Source organism: Canis aureus, chromosome 9, assembly GCF_053574225.1.
Source record: "Canis aureus isolate CA01 chromosome 9, VMU_Caureus_v.1.0, whole genome shotgun sequence".
NCBI lineage: Eukaryota > Metazoa > Chordata > Mammalia > Carnivora > Canidae > Canis > Canis aureus.
The window spans coordinates 66,650,763-66,669,661 of record NC_135619.1 but is presented as its reverse complement, the minus strand read 5'-3'; the positions used below and the strand labels follow the sequence as shown (position 1 = coordinate 66,669,661).

Genomic DNA, 18,899 nt, shown 5'->3' with positions numbered 1-18,899 from the left:
TCCTTAAAGAAGCAAAATTAGACTTGAACAAATGGGAAGATACTCCTTCTTACATAAGACGCCTCAGTATCACCTGGATAGCCATCTTCTCTGGGTTAATTTAACAATTTGATGGTATTCCAATAAAAAATACTAGCAATTTTTTTTTCTGGAGACAGACAAGATGATCCTGAAGTCCGTACAGAAAGACAGACATGCAAGAAGCCAGGAAACACTAATGAGGAAAAACAGGGGTGTGGAGGGAGGGGCAGGGGCGAGGTAGGGAGGATAGAGGACCAGCATGAGCAGACATTTAAAGCAAACCACACAGATCCTCTAATTAATTCTGTGGCCCTGGTACATAAATCCGTGGGCAGCCCAATGGCACAGGTTTGTGAGACTGGAAATAGATACCAGTACACATGGAAATTTAATATTCGAAAAAGAAAGACTTTTAAATAAATGGTATTAGGACAACTGGACAGTCCCCAGAGGGAGGAAAGGATAAAAGTAGACCTAGTCTTCATACCATATGTAAGAATAAACTAGGAAAAAAAAAAAAAAGAATAAACTAGGAGTCAGAGATTTACGTGGAAAAAAAAAAAAAAAGAAGCTAGAGAGAACACAAGAAAGCACCAGTCAATTCCTCTACAATTTAGGCGTAGGACAAGGTTTTCTGAGCATGACTCACAGCCCAGATGAAATTAAAGAAAAGACTGGCAAATTGGACTCCATAAAAAGTATTTTTTTTAACTGCCTGGTCAAAAACCCATAAGCAAAGTCAACAAAACTGAAACCTGGAGAGAACACACGTGCAAGGTCCGTCACTGGGGAAAAGCAGACGTCCCTCCTGCGTGCTGCTTGAACATATGAAAACATGCTCAGCTTCATGCCTAGTTTTAAAAATACAAATTAAAACTCCACGGAGGTGCCACTCCCTGACTGTCGGATTGGCAAAGTCGTGAGAGCGTCACACCACCCCCGCCAAGGGCGCAGAGACCGTGGTGCACGCATCCCTGGTGGGAAGGCTAAAAGCCAACTGATGCGACAAATCAGAGCACGGGGGATGGCTTCAGACGCAGCAGTGAGTCCATCCACAGTTCCGGAGGGCAAAAGTGGGAGCGCAAGGTGTCAGCAGGGTCTGTTCAAGCACGAGGCTGGGAGACACAATCCGTTCTGCACCTGTCTCCTAGCTCTGGTGGCTGCCACCGTCCTCGGCATCCCACATTCTGGTCCCCGCCCCTGTCTTCACAGGGTCTCTTGAAGGCATCGGGAAGGCCTTGCTCTTGGAAGGTCAGCTGGCACTGGAGTTAGGCCCTAGATCCAGGGTGATCTGCTAGTCCTTGCCCTAATTCCAGCAGCAAAGACGCTCTTTCTAAATAAGGTCACAATTCACAGTCCTAACCCGGAGTTAGGACCTGGTTGTAGCTTTTTCGGGGACCAGGATTCAACCCAACACATATAACAAAAATTCAGACATGTTTACTTTTGATCCAGGAATTCTAGGAATTTAACCTAAAGAAAAACTTCCTCCAATTTTTAAAAATAATCTGCACAAGGTTATTCATTGGAGCATTATTTGTAATTACAAACTACGAAAAACTACTTAAATGAGCAAATATTGGCAACTGGTTGAGCAAACAATAGAGCACTATGAAGTTGTAAAAAGTAATAGTAATAAGGAGGACTTCTGCAAACTGAAAAAGAAATAAAGCACGTGTGCACCTCCCTGCAAGGGACTGGGTGGGGTACAGAGCAGAAGGGATGGGAGGAATGACATGTCTCTTCGGGGACCTCTTCCTGTGGTTTGGACTCTTGGAATAATGTTAATGTTCTATATATTCAAAAATAAAATTAAATGAACAAGATGAGGAGAACCCTAAAAGCAAATGAAAAGAAGAACAAAGGAATTCAAATGTATTTCAAATAGATAACCTAAGGAGGGCACTAGGTGGGATGAGCACTGGGTGTTATACTATGTGTTGGCAAATTGAATTTAAATTAAAAAAAAAATTTTTTTTTAAGATAACCTAACCACACTGCAGGGAAGAAAAAGGATTAACCCAAGGAACTTTGAACACAGTATTTGGACGATATACCCCCAGTTTGAAGAGTAAAAGACCACAAACAAACCTTGAAGGCTTTTTTTCAGGTTTGTTTTTCAAAGTGGAGTAGGTATAGCAAACATGACATTATTTGTATCTTTTGTAGGGCTAAGCAAGAGGAAAGGTGACATACAGAATAAGGAAGCAAGAAAGAATCCTGTAGGGTAGGGTGTGAATTAGAGGCATAAGGGGCTCCTGAGTCGCTCAGTCAGTTAAGCATCTGGCTCTTGGTTTCAGCTCAGGTTGTGATCTCAGGGTCTTGGGATCAAGCTCCGCATCAGGCTCTGCCCTCAGTGTGGAGTCTGCTTGAGATTCTCTCTCCCTCTCCCTTTTACCCCTCCCCCTGTTCCTGCTCTCTCCCTCTCTCTCTAATAAAAGAAATAAAATCTTTTAAAAAATTATAACTGAAGGTATAAGCATGGTTTCTAATACATTCCTAATATCTAGGTATGCCTGGGATGATTTAAACATCTAATAAATGCAAACATGGATACATGTACATTGATAATAAGATCAGTAATGGATTAAAATGCACTAAATAAAATTGAGCCCATGAATCTTTACTGAGAATGTCAATAAATATAAAAGGAATAGGGATTTAGACCATCATCTTAAAAACTGGTTCAGGCAAGAGCATTCCATGGATATACATCAGGGAGGCATGAGGAGTTTGATGAAAAACAGGATATTTAAGTTTGTTTCCAAGTATCCCCTCACAAATGACTTATTGCAGGAGACATGGTAAGTGTATCTTGGAGAAATGGATATCCCCTTAACCAAGTCGTTAAAATATACATCATCAATTAGGGACAAACAGACATCAGGTGCCTCTGAAGGTGATATTCTGAGGACCCAATATTTTTTTCATATTTCTGATACCAAAAATGTATAATCAGAAGCTAATCAAGATACATTAGACCAACCCAAACTGAGAACCGATAAAATAGCTGACCGAGCCTTTCAAAATATTAACATGATGAAAAGCACAGGATGAGCTGGAGAAGCATCTCAGGTTCAAGGAGACCAAGGGGACATGGCACCAAATGCAACAGAGAGCCGTAGACGGTTCCTAAATAGCAAATAGAAATGCCACAAAGAACACTTCTGGGGCAACTGGCAAAACTAGAGGATGATTGTAGCTTCAGGTATCGTAACAATACTAAATTTTTGGATTTGATCATTTTCTGCCATTTACATAAAATAGTATTCTTATCCCCCAGGATACCTAACCCTTTCAAATGGTTCAGAATAAGACAATGCGGGGTGGGTGGGGAGGGGTGCATGCGGATATAAACATAGAGGAGAGAATTGTAAAACACGTGGAAAAGGTTTAAAAGAAAGTGATTATGGGTAAGGGGTTATAAAAATTCTTTGTAGCTATCCTTGCAACTTTACTTAAAGTTTGAAATTATGGGTCTTCCAGGTGGCTCACTGGTTGAGCGTCTGCCTTCGGTTCAGATCGTGATCCTGGGATCCTGGGATCGAGTCCCACATCAAGCTCCCCGCAGGGAGCCTGCTTCTCCCCTCTTGCCTGTGTCTCTGCCTTTCTCTGTGTGTTTCTCATGAATAAATAAAATCTTTGAAAAGAAAGTTTGAAATCACTTAAAAATAAATTTTTCAAGTTAAAATGGAGATAAATAAGTAATGACCAGCAGCATAAAAGAAAAAGAGGGGAAGGATATAACCCAGATGGACTACAGTTAAGAACAGGTGTGTGCACACATACGTGGTGTGGGTGTGCGTGCATGCCTGCGTGTGTGTATGTGTATACGTGCACGTGTATGTGTATGCCTGTGTGTGTGTGCATGCGTGTGCGGTAGGAGTGGAGAGACATCAGATGCTTGGTGGCACCCTACAAGTGTCCTCCTTGCAGGCAGTTGAGCTCCCGACCCACCTCAAAGCTCCTTCCTCCGCAGCCCAGGATCCAGCTCTGGCCCCCGTGTCCTGGGCGCTGAAGGCTGGGCAGGGGCCACATGGTTGGACAGGGACCCTCCAGCGCCCCGGGGCAGGCTCCTGTGAGGTCCTGCTGGGCGAGCTCCCTTAAGATCTTTCGGTAACTAGGCAACCGTTCCTTCCATCCTCACTGCCCCCCAGACCCCTGGGATCCTGGGCAGGCTGTCGGGCCATCCCTCAGTCATGCCGACAGTGGTCCCCATGGCCAGGCTGGCCGCTGGGCTGATGCTGGTCACAGGCGTGGCCCTTACACCCAGGGCTAAGCCGTGCGGGCTCCCAGCGTCGGGCCTGCCTTTCTGGCACGGGCGGTGGGAGCGGCTCTCCTGGGCCCAGGCTGGAGGCGGACGTGGACGTGGACGAGGACGTGGACGTGGAGGCTGGGAAGCCTCTTCTTGTCTACAAGGCGCTACCCCCGTGCCCAAGCTCTGTTTTCGATCTGGTGCACAGAGTGCACACTCACTTGTGGTCTCTCACTGTTGTCCCGGAGCCTGGTTACGCCAATGACTGGCCTGCCTTGTTTTGCAGACATTTAGCCCCTTGGGTGTGAGGATGCTCTTGCTTCGGAGGCCCCCTCGATCTGACCCTGCGGGGTGGCCTTCGGACAACGCCTCCTGCCTGAGGGGAGCGTCTCCACCGATCTCATCGTCCCCAGAAGCCTTCCCGCCAGCTCTGTCTCTACGGAGGCCAGGACAAGCCGACATCAGAGAGGCAGATGGCCCGCGTCTATTCTGGCTCTGACACTGGCAGGAAAGGCCTTAGAGTCCAGATCTGGGGGGTGCGTTACCTCTGATGTTCGTTCTGGCTCTAATGTCACACGACGACCACCGTTCATTGGTGCGTCCGACCAGACATCAAGCTCTTTCCCAGCACCACCCTGTGTGATCCTCACGGCAGTGCCAGCAGCTTGGCCTCGGGAGCCCATTCTACAGATGGGGAAACTGAGGCAGGGTGAGGTTGGGGAGCTGGTTGAGGGCGCACAGCTGGGAAGGAGCCCCGGCTACAGGGGTAGCCCTGAGTGTGGCCTGCTGCAGGCAGTGCAGGACTCAGGTCCCTGCTGAGGGCACAGAGCTGCTGAGCCACACTTCCTGGGGGCCAGCGCCGGCCTTCTGGGTGCTGCTGAGATATTCAGAGGCCAGAGGCTCTGTTCTGGCCATTATGTGCAGGGGGCAAGCGACCACGAGAGGCTGAGTTGCATTCCCCAGTGAATAGAGTGGGGGACCCGGGGGTGGCCGGTGGAGCCCTCCTACTATATTCCGCTGCCTTCCCTTAGAAAGATCCATCCTGAATTCCTGGCGGGCATTGTAAGAGCCTCAAAGAAGGTCAAGGGCAGCACAGTGACTTCTACGATGCTTCTGTAGGGCTCCGTGGACACCAGGCTCCACAGCGTTGGGCCTGCTGGTTCCTCTCAGACATACGGCCAAGCTGACTCCCCCAACTATATCCAGGAAGGAGACCCTCCTCCATCCCCTACAGGACAACACAGATGGGAAGGTCAAGGCCGGCTCCTGCACCGAGCCGAGAAGCCCACCTGCACCCCTCACCTTGACCTCATCGAGTACTCAGTAGAGTAGATACTGCCCCAAAGGAACATTCTAGAGACATGTTGGGGCGCCTTGATTTTCACATGGGTTTGGGGAAACACGATTGGTATTTAGTGCACGAGGATCAGAGGTGCCAGACGTCTGGAACTCGCAGGACCGCCCCTCTCGGTGAAGTGACCCTTGGTGCCACTTCAGGTGTCCCACATGAAAGATGTTTCACTGCAAGTCCGCATGGGTGAAGATCCTGTCCACAAGTCATCTGAGCCCAGACCCTCACAGTCCCATGGAGGTTTGATTTCATATGAAAACGCCAATTTCCCCCAGGATTTTCATTCTCACTGAATTTTCTGTGAAGACAACTACTATGTAAATCAGAGGAAGGTTCGTATTTTGGTTTTTGGAACTCTACCAAGTATGACTCACATTGCAGCAAACCTTATGGCTGAGCTGGGGGGGGTGTCTTAATCATCTCTGCCCTCGCTCCTCACATGGTGCCCAGCCCTGGGGACCCAGGGGGGCCTCCATGGGACCCACATCGCCTTCCTTCATATGAGGAACTCAGCCCCTGGAGCAAGTCCATCCCACAAGGCGCTGGATCCCACCAGAGCAACAACACCTTGGACTGAAAAGCAGAAGCTCTCACAGTGGGGTTCCAGTCACATTCCAGGTTGGAGAAACAGCTGGGAAAGATGGAAGCCTGTCTCTCTGTCTTTGCTTTTCCAGAAAAACCACCATCTCTGAGCAGGATGTTAATCAGTAACAGTCCCTTGGGGAGCATACTTTGGAATAGCAAATATTTGCTGCAAACCCTAACCTTCCCTGTCTTTTCTCCAAGTGAAGGACCTTCCCAGGCACCAAGGGGCCACTCGCTGGTAAGAGCCAGCAGATTAAAGGAGACCTTTAGAGTCCAACCAGGACAGGGTGGGGGAGAGATGCCCTCATTGGCTCTGGGTGGGTGACAAGGGGAGGGGGTGGGTGGGTGTCCGGGCAGTGCCGAGCCCCCCCCCCCCCGACACTGGATGGGGCAGGAGGTGTGTTATAGACCCAAGGGCTTTCCTTTGCAGGATGGTGGCCAGAGGAAGAGGCTTTAGGGTTTGAGATCGTATGCCCATCACACTCACTGTGCAAACCACACTCAATCAAGTCCCTGGCTTTCTTCCCAGGGACCCTCCTGCCCAGGGAGCTGGCCCACCCCTTCCAGGACTGGGAGCAGGATGCTGTGGCAGGGCCGCTGCTCTAAGCAATGCAGGGCTGAGGGGTGGCAGGTGAGCAGTTGGTTTCTCAGATCTCAGGTTCTATCTGGGTTGGTGCATCCTTAGGATGCTTGATGGCAGCCTGGTGCCTAGAGAGGGGAGGCGCCCCTGCAGACATTCTCTTCTGCTCAGCTGATAAACACGTGCTTTAGGGGTTACATGGGACGGTCCAGTCAGCAGCATGCAGGGCCCCCCATGTATTCCTGGACTGCCCCTCCAGACCAGAGGAGGAGCTTCAAGGCAAGACTAAACAATCAGCAAGGAGTGACATCTGCTGGGTGTGCCGGGATCGTTTCCTGATGCCTGTCACCAGAAGTGACTCTGTATTACTTTACAAGGTAGTGCTAATACTGTCATATAATGAAGGTGTGAACCTGGAGTACGTTTAGTACACCCCAGGAAGCCTTGCCCGGTGCTTATAGTTCAGGAGCGACCCACCGAACACAGGCTTGCCATTTAGAACCAGACAGGCTTCCCCAAACACAGACCTTTAGCAAGCACAACAGAAGAAGGGAGTGACCCAGAGGCCGCAGGAGGAGTGGGGCCCTGAGTCCTAAAGGTACAGCTTAGAATCAGCAAGGAGCCACGGACCGAGTCCCAGGGCTGGGTGTTGTCTTCTTTGGGGCACAGAAGCGGACACAGCCCCCTGCATCAGGCAGGAGAGGCCTGAGAACCTCACTCAGTCACAGTTTCTACAGGTGGCCTGGTTCAGAATGAGGGTCTCTGCCGATGGGAACCGCAGCCTCCCCGCTCCCTACCGAGGGGTCCCACAAGAGAGAAGGGGTGCGTGTCAGTGACACCCGGGAACTGAGTGCGGAGACAGCCAGGTGGCACCCTCCGGCCCACAGGCATTTATTCAAATGGGAACCGTGCAGGTGCTCTGGAGCCCAGGGGAGCAGGAGAGGTGGGGGTGGAGGCAGCTAGTGATGGGGAGTGTGGGGTTTGGGGATCCGCTCCCCTTGCTGGAAGGCCAGCTCCACCAGAATGTGTGATGGGAATCGGCTGCAAGCGTCCCAGGGGAGCTTAGCCCAGGCCGGTGAGTCACCCGCTTCCGTCGTGGGGCGCTCCGGGTGCAATGAAGGCAGGGCCGCGTAGCTGGGCGCAGGGCTGCATGGGAGGCTGGAGGAGATGAGCAGGGAGAGAATCTGGATCACAAAAGCAGGCGCACTCAGCACTTCTGCTTTTCCTTCCCCGGCCACCCCCAGACCCTCCAAACCCCCAGCCAAACGTGCCCCAGACTGGTCCCCACAGCCTGCCCACCGGTCAAAGGCAACGGATGAAGCGGATCAATCCCAGTTCTGCTGGGACCCTCACTTGCCCAGACTTGACCCTCACCCTCACTCTCGTTAACCCCTCTGCCCTCTGGGAGGCAGTGGGCAGAGGGGGGCAAAGCTGGAGGGGCCCCTGAGCTGCCTGGGGCCTGGCCAGGAATGGGAACCAGAGGAGGTTTTGCTCTGCGAAATAGTGCTGCTCCCGGGGTGGGCAAATGTGAACCCCTACTCGCTCTGGAGCTCCCTGAGGGGATGCGAGCCCAACCACCCCACCCAGGAAGAAAGTGGGGTCAGTGGTGGGACTGCACCCTGACACCGAGAGGAGACAGGTACTGGGCATTAAATGCAATCTGTTCCCTCTTTTCCCCTGAGGAAGGCTCGCTGCTGAATGGAGGTGCTCCCGTGGCCTCCCTGCTGCCCAGAGGAAGGCCGCGCTGAGCCTCCCGCGCCCCTGCCTCCTGGCTGAGATGTGGCTGGTGCCTGGTTCAGCCTCCTCCCCCAGGTGCCAGAGGCCCAGACAGGGTTGAAGATTGCCCAGAGCCCATCTCCCCTGTGGGTAGGTGGCCTCCCTGAGGCCAGGGGCTGCATCTGTCCCGTTGTCCACTGTGTTCCCTGGACTGTGTCACCCACTCAGCCTGCACTTAACACAGAGATGAGGTCAGGGCCCCAGTCATCCAGGAGCTACATTACAGGCCCTGGAAGAGTCTTGGCAGAGATGGGAAGGCCCTGGAGGGGTTGGAACAGAGGAGCAACATGGTGTGACTTGGGTGTGAAAGGGTCTCACAAGCTCCTACACGGAGAAAAGACTTGGGGGGGAGGGGATGAGGGAGGAAGCGAGGGCCCTCAGGAGGTCACTGTAACACTTGGGCATGGGGGTGGCAGCAGGGGACAGGGGAGCTGGTGGATCCTGGGCCAGTCGGGAAGTAGAGGTGGCGTGGTTAGCTATGGAGTGGATGCAGGTGAGAGACAGAAAGAGGGGAGTCGGAGATGATGGCCAGGGGCTTGGCCTTCGCAATGGGGAGGGTGGGCTTGCCACTGACTGAAACGGGGAGACCGTGAGAGGAACAGATCAGGGCATGAGTTCATAGGTTCCATATGAAGCACAGGTATCAGGAAGGTCTGTGGACGTCCAGGTGGAGGTGGCAGGGGCAGCTGCTCTGGAGCTGAGGGTGAGGTCCCGGCTGGATGCCCATGTGCACAAGTCACCAGCCCATCAGCGCAGTGGGAACTGTGACACTGCAGCAGGTGACCTGGGGAGGGGCCAGGAGCCCAGAGGAGGGTCGGAAGCACAGGCAAGGCCCTCAATGTTTGTCGAGCGAGCTGATTACCTGCCACTGGGGCACAAGGCAGAGAGGATCCCGTGGAGGCGCCTTCTGCGTCTGGTCAGTCCACAGTGGGACACAGACGAGCCCTCCCGCTGGTCCTCAGTATTAGCTTCAGATCCTTTGTGCCTAACATGGGACCTCCCACGGGATAAGCCCTCAACGAATGTTGGACTGACCAAATCAATTTATAACTCAATCTTCCAAGCAGGTCACGTCCTTGGTGGTTATATTCTCGTCTGACAGCCTGGCCCAATGCCACATGCAGGAGATGATGAAGGGGATAGAGAGAACAGAAGGCAATCCTATTTGTTAAGCCCCTGCTATCCACCAGGCATTGTTCTGGGGACTTCACGTGCATAATTTCATGTAATTCTCCGAACAGCCTAGTGAAATTGGTGTTGGTATCTTGGGCTACACATCACAGGTTAAGACATCGGGACTCCCTTACGACTGATCTAGTATCAATTAGTATTTTCAAGCTTTTTATTTCTGAGCCACTGAACTCGTTTTTTCAAACAAAATATTTTCAAAGGAGAAACACCAATATATAAAGTAGGTAACATCAGAGTTTCTTGGGCTAAAGTTGGGTGGAGGTTGAAGTGTCTCCTTCATGCCCCTCCTGCTGTCCATCCTGCCTCCTAAGGCTCTCCTGGAATCTGGTCGATCTGCAGAATCTAGAGACTGCACACAGCCACCATCCTGGGGTCTGCGGGATGGTGGGAAGCAGCTACCTGGTTGGTTTGGGCCGTCTTCTAATCAGAGGAATGGACACAAAGTGTGCCACTCTCTGCTAAAGAGGGGGGAGTCATTGGCTGGGAAATAGATTCACCGAAGCTGAAGCAATGTGCTTCAGAACTCTTCTCCAAGCGAGACCATTACAAAAGAATGGGATGAGCTACACGTACAGTCAACTGAGGGAATTCCATCATGGTAATAATTTAGGACCAAAGCAAAAAGGAAGGAAGTGTAACCCTTTTTGGTGTTCAGAGTCTATGGCTTTTGTCTACATTTCACCATTGTATGAGCTTTACTGCAGAAACATCGAAGTTTTCTTCCCAAAGTTCCAGCTAGATCAGAAGTATGAGATGTGTGAACTGCTTCAGTAGATGGGAATCAGAGAAATGTTCTTGCCCCGGGCTGACCTCAGCAAGCCCTAGTTTCTTCAAGAAACCCCAAAATACCCAAAATAAGTCAAAATCCTTCATTTAGGCCTAATCCCTAAGTATGAAATGTGGCCAAAACCAACATATTTTTCAAACCATTTAACATTGATAAAATACCATGGTGTAGTAGAAAAGCTGTAGTAGAAAATTGGACTTAAAACTCCAAAAAACTTGAAATAGCACCTAGGTTGGATGTTTTTATAATTTTAAGCTACTTTATTAACACATTTAACTCATGTGACTTCTCTTATGTGGACTTCTCCTTCTTCTCTCTCAATGCTCAAGATTTACCCCCGAAATGGAATTGGGTCACAGATTCATTAAAATTGCATGAGATGACACCACTTTCAAGATGAAAGCATCCCCCAGGGGTCACTCAGGCCAATTTCCCACCCCTTTGTGGAAGTCCTTCTAGAATAGCCCTACAAAACAGCCCCCTCGCTCTCTTTCTTTCAATGCTTCCAATGAGAGAGAAACTGCCAGTTCTTTGAAAAGCAGTTCAATCCACAAATGGCTAAAATTGTTTTTGTTACACACACACACACACACACACACACTAGCTAACTCAGATTCTTTCACCTTAGTTCTGCCTCTGAAGCCATGGAGAGCAAGGTCAGTCATTCTTCCACATGGAATCCCCCCCAAACCCTGCCCCAGCTAATCCATTTTCTCAATGCAAGCGCTACTGGTTTGGAGAAGCAGTCATCTGCTGTCCAGGGCAGTTCCGTGCATCCTGGGGAACTGCTGAGCGAACATGCCTGGTCCGTATGCACGAAGGAGCCAGCAGTAACCCCCAATCATGATTACAACCAAGAAACTATTCCGACAGACAGTACAGATGGCAGCGATATCTTACTACAGGCTTTCCAGGGATACGGAATCTGATTGCCTTTTTCCCCATCAGGCTTTACCAGCTCAGGGAAAATAAGGTAAACAAACAGGACCATCCTGCACACCAGCACCTGAAAGAATTTCTGCTATAAACACAGTTAAAAATGAAGAAATATGCTATTTTACAGTTTAATTTGCAAACCGTTTAATATTCCACCCCTCACCCCCCATTTAATCTGAAAAGTAAATTCCACTCCAGAAATGAGAGAATTTCCAGGTGTTGGGACACAGAAGTTTGCTTGATCTCCTCTTTAAAAAAATTATGTGGGTACCATCATTTATATTACATGAGGTTTCTGGACAAAAGGGCCTCCCAAACGTGACAAGCAGCCTGAGTCCAGGCAACTGGAGTCCAGGGAGACTTCAGGGTCCCCAGGGACTGCCTCACAGCAGTACTAGGGACTGGGAAAGCTTCTATGGAAAAGTAACCATGCCCCTACTCCCACTTCGCCTGCCATCCAGGAGCACCGGGCAGCATGAAAACCTTCTGGGACGAGCATCAGCTCATTCAAGAATCAGTAGCACAAAGTATATGGTCACTAAGTATTTGCTGACTTGATGCATGCATGCACAAATTGGCTAGGCGGTGTCCCCTGATCCACACCCGCACTGTGGTCTGGGGTCCCCTGGTATTATTTCGGGCTTCCAAGGCAGTCCCTGGTACAACCTCAAACCAGTCCTCTCAGCACAGATGAGCCTGAACCACTCAATCTCAGGAGCGTGGATGGCCCCATGGGTAGGACCATAGCCGAACATATCAAGGGGCTCAATTAGTTCCCTCCTCACCACTGCCACAGGAATGGTCTGCCACATTATTTCCTTTTCTAGGTCTTACAAAGAACAGTGATGGAAGTGGATGAGAAGAGAACTGAGGCAGTGTGGGAAGCCTTTAGGGAATTATTGCTTATTCCATGCCTCCCCTCATCAGGGTGGACCAGCCATTTCACTTCATGATCTATGAAGAAACCTCTAGAATTCTTTTATTTCTGGGCAGGGTGGGGACTCTCTCTTATGATTTAAGACATGCTAAGTACTAAGTGCTCAGCAGAGGTGGAGTCTGGTGCAGCTGGTGGCACGGGGTGGTGAGGAAGAGAGTGTCTCCCTTGTCCCCTACTAGTCTGGGCCATTCTCAGATAAACCCGACTATTACATTCACTCTTAAGGAGAGGTCTGTACCGTCTGTCTGGAATTTTAAGCCTGTTTCTCAGAGCCCTTGTTACTGGCTCAAGACTAGGTTGGTAGGAGATCTTTACCCCTCTCTGTTACTCACGTATCTGGACTTTTAAAAAATGGTAGACCAGAACCCCATTTCAAGACCAAGCCTTTGGGAGAAAGACACGTTCTCTAGGAGTCATGAGCTTTGCTCTCTTTACCTCTCTCTGGAGCAAAGGAAGCATTTTATTTTAATCCATTATGGAATCATTTCTTGGGAACTAAAAGGAGAAGAAAACAGCTGTAGGCATCCCTGACCGGGGCCGCAGACTCTGTGCAGCCCTGGCTATTCTGCGGTGTGACAGATTCTTTGACAGAGGCATTAGCCGAGCTACAGATGGACTTCAGTTCCTTCATTTCACACAGGCAGGAACTGGGGGACACACACTGGGTCACAGGTCCAAGGACGGTCACTGTCCCAGGCACTTCTGGCTTCATGGCAACGATCTCATCTCAGAGAAAGAAGAACCCTTGCCCAAGGTCACCCCATGTGGCGTGGTGTGATAGCTGGAGATCTGCTTCTCCTGACCCCAACCCTCTGGCCCATTTCACTCTTCCTCCCTCGACTGAAAACATTGAATCTAAATATACAGGCCACACATACTCCCCTCTATTACCCACTTTGCTCAAATAGAACATGAGCATGGGCTTTGTCCGGGGGTTAAAGGAGACTAGCAAATACCTCTAAAATTCTCTTGCTCATTTTCTGTTACAGAGATAAGAAAATATTTCAGGAGCAAATTCAGAAAACCATGGGTTGAGCTAGCTAATTTGTGGAGTGTCAAATGTGTAGACTAAATGCCTAACTGGATTTCCATCTGTTTGCTATCCCATGTTTAAATGTACCTAAAATGGATTTATTTGTCATCTTGGTTATAAATATAAATCAGAGTAACGTGAACCGTATCTCAGGAAATACTATTAAGCAGTTTAGAGATGGACTTTTCATCATATTAACGTGTGTACATCACTTCATTCCTATATTCCTTCCATGAGCACTGACACCTGGGAATGGCCAGGCAGTGCTAGGACCTAGGACGAGGCAAACAGAGAGGACTAACTCCAACTGACATTCTTAACTGACTTGTTGGTATTCTAATAGTCAAGTGTGTTTGTGAAAAGATGGTGGGAAAAAGAAATAAGAGTTCAAATTACCCACCTTTAAGGGATGAAATCTAAAAAAGAAAGTCTATGGAAATATAATATCCTCTGAAATAAATATGGCCAAACCCAGTTATAAGAAGCTTCATTGCTATCGAAAGACTCCTAGAACGTGCAAGTCAAATTCGCCCATCATATGCATGGCAAAACAACGACAGTGTAAAATTATATCTAACACATTATACTTGGAGGCAGAAAATGGCCCTATACCCTGCTTTAAAAAACTTAAAAAAAAAAAAATCCCCTCCATTTACTTGATGAAGTCCCTAAGACACTAGGTTTCAGCTTTTCCAAGTATCTCTGTGTGGTGAAAAAATGCAGGCCAATGAAAAATATAATAGATCTTACCAAGAAAATTCAAGTTTTCAACTGAGGGGGGAAATCTGAACATTGCAACAAGTCTTCATTATATTTAAGTGTCAGGTTTAAAAACTACCCTGGCACAGACACATACACACTCACCCACACTCACCCACTGTCACACACACTGTAACAACTGAGAACAGATTACTGGGTTGCTGCAATTCATTTTATCTTCATGGCAAGATTCCTACTCAAGCTGAAGAGTCTGTCCTACTTCAGTTTGTGTATCTCACATATGCCCACTAACTGCAGGGCTAATGGATCCACCTTCCAGGATAAGATGTCTGAACTCAGGAAGTCAAATAATGGAAATGATTTTTAAATGTGTATGAGGTTATGTCAGAAAGACTCCCTATGCTCCTCTTTCACAAGCAAAATCCCTTTTAGTCTGATCTCTGGATCTGCCAGTAAGACAGAGTTCTATGGGTCTGTTACCTCACTTGTAATGTGAACTAGGGACATCCTAGAACCTGTCCTTAAAATGCGAGTTTTCATAATTAACAGGAAGATACAGGAGCCAGCCATCCCTATTTCTCTGGAGTGACAGATGTTACACAATTAGTTTAAAGGATCTATTTGGTGAGTTGTTACACTGAGAACTTTTAACAAGACTATCAATCTTGCTTCTGGTATAAATCGAGATATATGTGGATATTCATAACTGTCACCAATTGGTTTTTACTGTTTTTATATATATCCAACCTTGGAAGTATAATCTTAGCGAATAGGTCAATGGTTTTAAAAATTGTGCTCTTTTTTCTTAAAAAAAAAAAAAAAATCCGAAAGTAACACTGATTAAAATCACCGTCTTAATTGACAGTTTAGTTAAGTAGGAACAAGACTGCAGCTGACTTGGGCATACTCCTGAACTTTACACACAGTGGTGACTTCCCCTGGCCAAACACTTCACTGTTCTCCTGCGTGCATGCTGGGAAATAAAGCCCCTAACTCTTTTATTATTATTAGTTATTATTGAACAAGCAAACTGAAATTCTCCATTTTATTTAAAGCAACACAATGATGAGTATGAAGCAAAGTGCTGGATGTGCTGCTATGCACACATGCATTCTCTCCATTCTCTCCTAATCATGCACTCCATTCCATGTGACAGGTGCTGACAGTGACATGAAAGCCACAAAGAAGAGGGGATTCACTGAGCCCATATTGTCCAGTCTCTCAAAAATCTACCCTAGTTTTAATTACTGACAAAATGAGTAGTTTGACAATTCCATTTACCTGACTATCTTTAAATGAAAAGACACTAAGATTTGCTAAAAATAGCCCTGAAGAGGCCATACGAAAGAAAAAGGGGAAACGAATGTCTTGGAGAAGTCTCACACTGAGTAGCTGTCCCCTGAATAATTAATTTATAGTTGATGTTGGTGCGCTTCTCATTCATTACTGAAAAATGAACTGTCTTACTCTTTAATTGTAGAATAAAAACTGCAGGAAAGATTTAAAACTTTTTTCACGAACACTGGTATCTCAGTAACCTATGTTTTATTTTGAGTAAACTCATTATTCATTATTTCACATTATAAAAAGTAACCACACACGCATATGCATTCACAAATTAGATCATCTTTATCATACATCAATATATTTTAAAAAACAAACACTCTCTAATATCAATATAGTTATATGCTGATTGCATTTTGAAATCGAGAAGCTGACAATAGCTTCATACAGTATATCTCAAGAACTGACATTTTAAAATTAAGAATTGTATATGTTCCACAGGCAACTATTGATGGAAATACTAGCATTAGTACAAATAAATGCTGTTGACATAGCTTAAGCATGATAGCTTGGAATAACAGCTGATTCAAACTAGATTCATCATTTTTAAATTAAGGACAAATACAATCTAAAATGTAAACAAAGTATTTATAAAATAAAGTCTTCTAGGAAATTAAATCATCAATCTATTATTTTTAAGGTAGTCGTAGCTAAAAGTTATCAGAAATCTTGGTAGAATTTTCATTGCCAAATTGAAATTTCAGAATGTCCAGGTACAACACTGTCGCCTCACCGGCAGGAATGATAAAGTTGCTGACAGCTGTTCGTACCCTTTTCAATGTGACTTTTCAATTGGGCTTGGAGATTTTCCAGAAGATGCAATGTCTTTCTTACTTCCAAGGCCTTTCCAAGTGATTAGCTAGAGCAATTTCAGTTGATTTGGACTTTCATATAACTTTTGAGTGCTAAAACTCTAGGACAGTTAAATAGATGGTTTCCTGCACAGATAAATGCAGACTGGTCTCTTCTGTAGCCGTGCTAAAAGCGCATACCTAAAGTTGTTTTTCATTGCACTTCACTATGACATTGGAATTCTGTAACCACATTATTACTTGAGAAATACATAGTATACCTGCTAGGGAATCTAATTTCAAACATGGAAAGTTTATCAACATCAGCTGCCACTATGTTTCTCTTTTCCATTCATTAACCAAAAAAAAAAAAAAAAAAAAAAGAAGAAAAAAAAAAAAGAAAAGACAAGAAAGAAAGAAAGAAAAAGCCCAGCCATTGCTTTAGGTTCTGTCCATCAATCACATTATCTCCAGTTGTCTTTGTTTTGCTTCCTTCATCAAGTGGATGATTTAAGGATTGGATTTTCTCGATTTTCTTTGTCAAGAAAATAAGGGAGGGAGAGAGGGAGGAGTGGGAGGAGGGAAGGAAAAAGAAGAGAAAAAGAAAAAACAAAACATGAAAAATTTGGTACATATAATGCTTACAAAGTAAGTAAGAAATATAATCTACTTCAAATAAACTGAAAATATGAGGATTCTGGTTAATTTTGATTAAGTGAAAAAGAAATCACGCATTAAGGATTACCTGGAACTCTTTAATTACCAAATCCTACGTACATTTAATATAGCATTCAATTCAGTTCATACAATTTCCCCACTTTTTTTGTATAACAACAATGGAAATGAACATAGACCCAAATATATCAACTGTTTGGCCTTAAAGGACATAAGATATGATGCCTTCCTTTACCTACTTTAAGACTCCGATACCCCTAAATACCAAATGGGTCATCTCTATAACACCCAAAAGTGGGAGAATGTATCACATGGAATTTTTTGAAGAAGCAATACTGAAATAACTAATACTTTCTGAAATCACTTCATAAGCTTATTTTCATTTCAATATGGCACATCACCGAACTGTGTATAATACTTCATAGAAACCAGACCAATGCACATCTCACTCAGCTATTCCAGTTGTGCAGCAAGTGTGCATTCATGAGAAAGTCTAGACTAGAACCATGTTATATAGAAATAGTTATGGACTTGATATCCAGTCTCCTGTTAAAAAACCAACATTCCTCCTCCTTCAGAACATTCACAAAAGAATAAACAAATGATGTGATTTTTTTAGAGTGTTTCTAGATTCTTTTTTGTAACCCTCAATTATATGTAATCGAGTATACAATTCTATGGATATGTAATATCCATATGGATATTTTACATAGGGTGTATACTGAGCAAGAGAAAATTCAGTCTATAAAAGGAAAAACACAGCAAAGCAAGAACAGATGAAGATGGTAATCTAAATAAAGGAGAACTGGTGTAAATATTAGGTTTCAGCTATCCTTACTTTACAAATGCCTCTGGCATTTAGAAAAATGAGAATAGAATGGATGACATTCTGATGTTATTAACTATGCTTTTCAATAGAAGGATTCCAGGGCAGGCTTTTGAGAGGAAGAAAGCATAGGGTGACAGACAGGAAGGACCAGGGTGCCCGGCCTGGAAGGCTCCGGAAGGGAGACTCCATCTTACTGAACCACACGGAGCTCTGAGTGGCCACTGAAGCCAGGGCACAGGGCTGCTACTCCATACCTCCACACACCACTGTCCTGTCCTGCCTCTCTCCGCAGGACTTATAAACAGAACTTCAAAGTGTCATCGTTTGAGCAGTAATTGTAGGGGGGCAAAGAACATTCTCTGCAAATGAAAGTACCCTTTGTATTAAATGCTACTAATCCGTACTATCAATATCACCTTTGCTAGTTACTATTGCTTTTCTCTATCATATCCTCCTACTCTCTCCTTGAGCTCCATTCAATACATTTTTTCCTAATCTTTGAATGAATTTTGAATACATCTGTATTTTTATATACCAACAGCCAATTAAAATTTAGAATTATGAAATTCAGTTCCTAAAAGGGAGTAATAGCATGTAGTTTCTGAAAAAAAAAAAAGAGGCATTTGAGAAATTACATAAGAAAATACTCATGCATTCAGTGAAATATGCTTCAAAGAAAGCCTGAGTCCTGTTTAAACTCCATGCTAATCAGAAGGTTTGGGAGTTCTGTATGAAAGTATAAACCCTAACAATGGTTTGGACATCCTGGCTGAATCAGTTCTACCTTGAGCTCCTCTCTCACCCTGGGGATTTTTATAGTCTGCCCTGTTCAATGTTTCAACTGCAAGTACCAAAGGCTTCAACAATTCAAACAAGATACAAATAGTTCACAAAAAGGAACCACAAGGGAAAAGCTGAGTAGAGGCCCTTTATAACCATAACATGAAAGCATAAATTTGGTCTGTAGAAATCTTCAGTTTGCCAGAGCCACAATCCTAGATTATAAGGCTGCAGTCATATTTCTTCAGGAGCATTAGCTGTACCGACCTTTCTAAGCACTGGCTGATTACATACTGTGTATCTGAGCT

The 18,899-nt window shown here is 46.1% G+C and overlaps 1 protein-coding gene across 9 annotated transcripts in view; it reads right to left on the bottom strand.

The window, feature by feature from the left end:
- Positions 1 to 15,700: 15,700 nt before the first annotated feature.
- PPP4R4 (protein phosphatase 4 regulatory subunit 4) overlaps positions 15,701 to 18,899 on the bottom strand; it is a 98,997-nt gene continuing 95,798 nt past the window's right edge. For all 9 annotated transcript variants that reach the window (XM_077910439.1, XM_077910440.1, XM_077910441.1 and 6 more), the window contains one exon: positions 15,701 to 16,842. In XM_077910439.1, the coding sequence (XP_077766565.1) occupies positions 16,818 to 16,842 (25 nt within the window). In that variant the 3' untranslated portion in view covers positions 15,701 to 16,817. The remainder of the gene's footprint in view (positions 16,843 to 18,899) is intronic.